At 43.0% G+C, this 5,957-nt stretch overlaps 1 protein-coding gene across 1 annotated transcript in view; it reads right to left on the reverse strand.

Annotated features, from left to right (window-relative positions):
• Positions 1 to 1,474: 1,474 nt before the first annotated feature.
• Positions 1,475 to 5,957, reverse strand: part of Utp6 (UTP6 small subunit processome component) — a 28,546-nt gene continuing 24,063 nt past the window's right edge. The window contains exons 17-18 of the mRNA XM_021212698.2: positions 4,334 to 4,406; positions 1,475 to 2,656 (exon numbers count right to left, since the gene is read on the reverse strand). Of these exons, the coding sequence (XP_021068357.1) occupies positions 2,502 to 2,656; positions 4,334 to 4,406 (228 nt within the window). The 3' untranslated portion in view covers positions 1,475 to 2,501. The remainder of the gene's footprint in view (positions 2,657 to 4,333; positions 4,407 to 5,957) is intronic.

A 5,957-nucleotide genomic window follows, 5' to 3' on the forward strand; every position in this document is an offset into this window, starting at 1 on the left:
GAGTTCGAGGCCAGCCTGGTCTACCAAGTGAGTTCCAGGACAGCCAGGGCTATACAGAGAAACCCTGTCTCGAAAAACCAAAAAAAAAAAAAAAATCTTCTGGCATCAAAAACAGCAAACAAAGGAAAGAGAAGCATAAACTTATCTGTAAGAAATGAAAGACAAACAAAAGATTAACATTCTCAATTTTTACTTCTTAAATATCTCAAGATTTACTCATTTTATGTATATGAGTACTCGGTCTTCAGACACAACAGAAGAGGACATCAGATCCCATCACAGATGGTTGTGAGCCACCATGTGGTTGCTGGGAATTGAACTCGGGACATCTGGAAGAGCAGTCAATGCTCTTAACCGCTGAGCCATCTCTATGTATTTTTTGTTTTTTTGGTTTTTGGTTTTTCGAGACAGGGTTTCTCTGTGTAGTCCTGGCTGTCCTGGAACTCACTCTGTAGACCAGGCTGGCCTCAAACTCAGAAATCCACCTGCCTCTGCCTCCCAAGTGCTGGGATTAAAGGCATGGGCCACCACGCCCGGCTCTCTGTGTATTTTTATGACAACAATTAATATGAAAAAGTAGCTTAAGTGAATGGTGAATTATAAATTATAAATAATAAATTATAAAACAATGAAAAGGAAGCATGTGATCCCCAGTGCAGACAAGGGTGACGCCTCTTGCATATGATGCTAGAAAGAGCAAATTGGCAAATTTTGTTCTTTTACCTAAATTCAGTAATTCCACTATCAAGTCCCCTAAGGAAGTACCAGTGAATGTAACCAAAGATTGTCAAGAATCTTCACCAATACCATTTATACTTTTAAAAATTATAGCCACAGGAGATTAATTAAGACAAGAGAATGCTATGAATTCATTAGGTGTTTTCCATGTTATTAAATGAACTTAACATTAATTGAGGCTACTATTAAGTAACTTATTCAGAACACTTTCCCAATGATATCAAAATGTTAAGGTCCAGCTGTTCAGGCCTGTAATCTCAGCCACTTGAGAGGCTGAGGCAAGAGGATTCAAAGTTCAAGGCCTACCCAGACTTGGGAACTTTACAGGCCAGCCAAAACTTAGTGAGACCTGCTCAGGCTGGGGTCAGTCTCAGTGGTGAAGCTCTTGCCTCAAATGCAAATTTAGGTTTGTCAAAAACAAACAAATACCCAGTATCCAAAAAGAGTGAAAGGATTTATTTCAGTTTCCTCCCTTGCTCCCCAAATGCCCTCCTTTGTGCCTAGCCACCCCCTACCCCTCCATCCCCCACTGAGGCACTTCCCACTCCCTCCACTGCCACAGAGCTGGGCATCCTCCATGCAGTTCTTGGCCTGTCCATCCTTGGGGTAAATTATTTCCTGTGCCACCTTAACTTTCTTTTTCTTTCTCTTTCTCTTTTCTTTATTTTTTATTTTTTTTATTTTTGTCTTTGTTTATTGATTTTTTTGAGACAGGGTTTCTCTGTGTAGCCCTGGCTGTGCTCCAACTCAGAAATCCGCCTGCCTCTGCCTCTCAAGTGATGGCATTAAAGGCGTGCGTCACCATACCCGGCCCACCTTAACTCTTAAAAGACAAACTTCCCTAAATACCCAGCACCTTCTGTTATTCATCTTCCAAGTCTCCCTTCTTTCCTGCAGGTGAAGGAAGGTGCATATTTCTTGAATGATTGATTTAAAAGTACAGATCCAATTTAGATACAGGAGAATAAATCACTTAGATCACAGATGGCTTTCTGCTCTGCACTGCCCTAGCGTTGGGAGGATCCTGGGCACTAAGTTAAGGCTCTCTTTGTAGTATTTCAGATGTTGATTTCTGACCCAGCAGAGTGCTAAGATCATCTGCACTTTGATACTGTTATGTTTATGAAGCATCACCTGCATCATAGATTGTAAACATTCTCCTCCATCACTTCTGATTTGTTTGATAAACAGCTGATGGCCTATAGCAGGGCAGAAAAGGAAAGGCGGGACATCCAAGAAGAGATGGGAACTCTGGGAAGAATTGAGAGATGGGAGCTCTACCCACCAGACTTGGAACTTGGCCGTACAGGTCTGAGAGGTGATCAGCCATGTGGTAAACATGGCTAAGCCATAAGGACTAAGCTTTCATAAAGTCTCTGTATCATTATTCGGGAGCTGGAGGGTTGAGGCAGTCCACCCACACCCTAGTCCCTCCTATCTCCACAGGCTTTCACAAAAAGAAGAGAACACACAAAACTATACTTGCTCGTGGGTTTGAACTGGGTCTCTCATACCTAGTCTAGATTAGAGCTATATATGCTTAGCCTGGAACAAGAATTGAAACTGAACCATATGATTTCTGTGTATTTTAGATTTAACAGGCATTAGCAGTTCTTGTTTCTGGAACCAAAGATTAACACCAAGTAAAAGTATGTTAGAAAAATTAATCCGTTCTTCTGCCAGCTCTTGACAATTCACACACCAACTCATCACAAACCTGCCCCAAGACTTGCAACACAACTTCGGCAAACTGGTGGTGCTCACTAGTGGCCAGCCTGGTGCATGGCGTGTTTAGCTACAAACAGCTCTGCTGACTGTCCCTGTAACATTTTCATGGCTCGCCAATAGATCTGTCCGCAGTTCTCAGGTTTACCGAAGGGATGGTTCAATTCTTCCTTGATGTAATCCATCCAAAGATCTTCAAAAGGAACCAAAAAACTACTGTAAACATAACTAGGAAATTGGGAAGGCTTTAATTAGGCAAATTCAACCATTAATACTAAGCCAGTTAAAAAGTTCTAAGAAGGGCTGGTGAGATGGCACAATGGGTAAGAGCACCCGATTGCTCTTCCGAAGGTTCAGAGTTCAAATCCCAGCAACCACATGGTGGCTCACAACCATCCCTAACGAGATCTGACTCCCTCTTCTGGAATGTCTGAAGACAGCTACAGTGTACTTACATATAAATACAAATAAATAAATCTTTAAAAAAAAAAAGTTCTAAGAAACTTCCACATATAAAATTAAGAGAAATGTAAATATATATGAATAAAATAAGGTACTCTGATACGTTTAAGCACTGTGTAGTATTAAAGTTCAACCTATCTGTTGCCTACATTATCATGTCTTTTTTTTTTTTTTAAAGATTTATTTATTTTATGTATATGAGCACACTTGTAGGTGTCTTCAGACACGCCAAAGGAGGGTATTGAATGCCATTACAGATGGTTGTGAGCCACCATGTGGTTGTTGGGGATTGAACTCAGGACCTCTGAACAGTCAGTGCTCTTAACTGCTAAGCCATCTCTCCAGCCCACATTATCATGTCTTTACAGTAAAAACTTTCAAATTCCTTTCTATCCTCTCTAATTTTTTTCCAGCACAGGGTTTCTCTGTATAGCCCTGGTTATCCTGGAATTCACTCTGTAGTCCAGGCTGGCCTTAAACTCAGAAATCCACCTGCCTCTGCCTCCCAAGTGCTGAGAGTAAAGGGTGCGCCACCAATGCCTGGTTTCCTCCCTACCTTTTAAAAGGCACAGTATGTGCACCATGTTATTATCATCTAGTCAGCCCCACACTGTGCCTTAGCAAGCTAGCACTGCTGTAACTGACTAGGCACTGACTAGTCCTCCTTTCCTACTACGGTGACTACATATGTCCAGCTGTGACTACTGGCCTGTACTAACATTTTCTTTATAAATACTTGGTTTGGTTTTGAAATTTTGAGATAGGGTTTCACCCTGTAGTCCAGGCTAGCCTGGAACTCACTACATAGCCTACACTGGCCTCAAAACTCCCAGCAATACACTTCCACCTCTGCAGCAATAAGATGATAGTCATGAGTCATAAGTTACTTATTTTATATTGTGTGTACACACACACCAACATGTCACAGCATACATGTGGAGGGCAGAGGACAACTTGCGGAAGTCAGTCCTTTTTTTCTACCATGTGGGTCCAAGAGATCAGATTCATGACTTTAGGCTTGAAAACAAGTGCCTTTGACCATATAACCATCTTCTCTTTTAAGAGACCCAAACCAAGCACATCTTTCTCTGATCCAGAGGTTTTAAGAGATGTAGTGGATACAAGGGCTTGCAAACTTAAGTGATAGAAAAGAAAACACTATTGCTGCAGAGGTGGAGACAGGAGTACTGCCAGGGGTATGAGGCTATGTAGTGAGTTCCAGGCTAGCCTGGGCTACACAGAATGAGAACCTGTCTCAAAAAACACAAGGGGAAAAAATAAGAAACACACACACACACACACACACACACACACACGGGAAGAAGGCAGGAGAAGCACTGAAGAACTGTTCTAAGAAGGGCCCAGGACAAACCAGAAACTGTAACAGCCAAAGACTGCAGCTACTCACCAGAATCTGAAGACCCAAACTCTCTCAGCGCCCTCTCATAATACTCCCTCAGGTTTGCCATCTTGCAGGGTTCCTATAAAAACAATCAGAACATCTGGCTTCATTCATCTGATCATAAATTCATTTCCTTTTTTTTTTTTTTTTTTTGGGGGGGGGGACATGGTTTCTCTGTGTAGTCCTGGCTGTCCTGGAACTCACTCTGTAGACCAGGCTAGCCTCAAACTCAGAAATCCCCTGGCCTCTTGCTGTGACACATAAGCCACCCCTACCACCACCACCACCCCAGCATGTATACACATAGTAACATTCTTAATTTTAACAAAGTAGAGAGGAATATTTCATCTCGCTGACCTGGAGGCTGGACTCTCAGGCTGGCATCCAAATCTGCCTGAGGCCTTCTCTGTGTAGCCCTGGCTGTCCTGGAACTCACTTTGTAGACCAGGTTGGCCTCGAACTCAGAAATTCGCCTGCCTCTGCCTCCCGAGTGCTGGGATTAAAGGCGTGCGCCACCACGCCTGGCTCTAGAACTCTTATATCACAAAAACACTTAAGTGCTAGCATATGACACTCAAGGTTCCCATTACAGGTGACAGTGTGGCATGCTGACAGAACTTCGTCCAGGAATGCACTCATGTGAGGAGAATTCTGAGTGCTTGAGAGTACACAAGAAAACAAGACAGAGTCTTGTGATGCCGGCTTCCTCAAACACAGTCATGTTTTCACAGTGTGGTTCACACTCCTCTCAGGTATAGCAGACAGTTTACTTCAGATCACTCACTATTGCTTGCTGTGTCATTCGATTATCCTTTACATGCCTTGATGGAAAAGCGTATTTTTGCCATCTGTGGTTTGTCCTTTTGATATTGTACACTTTGAACTCATCAGAGCTCCATTGTCCTGGATCCTCCCACCTCTAGAGTGGTGACAAGCTATGACCTAACAGCATAGTAAGCTCCACTTTTATTGCTCTGGTTGTCCTTGAACCAAGAATGGCCTTGAACTTCTGACCCTTCTGCCTCCTCCTCCGGAGTGCTGAAATTACTAGTGTGGATCAGCATACCCAGTTTCTGTGGAGCTGCGAGAGCACCCTACCACCTGCTCCTCTAGCCCCACCTCTACTATAACATGGATCCATTTGAGTGTGTTTCCAAAGTACATGTACATTGTCTAATTTTTTATGTATTTATTTTTAAGATAGGGTTTCTCTGTGTATCCCTGGCTGTCTTAGAACTCACTCTACTGACCAGCTGGCCTAGAACTGAGAGATGTACCTGCCTCTGTCTCCTGGCTACCATTGCCAATTAAATAAAGAACACTTGTTGCTCTTGCAGAAGATCTGAGTTCAGTTCCTATCCTGACACCCAAGTCCTAGGCTCACAAGCACCTGTAACTACAGCTCCAGAGAACTCAAGGCCAGCTTCCAGCCTCCAAGGGAATCCACATTCCTACAGAGGTACTTCCACAAAGAAACACATAACTTAAAAGCATTTAGTATAAAGTAACTATTTCATGAGTTCAATCCCTAGCACCATTAAAACAAAAATTAGAACACTAGGCAGTGGTGGCACATGCCTTTACTCTCAGGCAGAGGCAGGAGAGTTCAAGGCCAGCCTGGTCTACATAG

This window comes from Mus pahari, chromosome 14 (genome assembly GCF_900095145.1).
Source record: "Mus pahari chromosome 14, PAHARI_EIJ_v1.1, whole genome shotgun sequence".
NCBI classification, from domain to species: domain Eukaryota; kingdom Metazoa; phylum Chordata; class Mammalia; order Rodentia; family Muridae; genus Mus; species Mus pahari.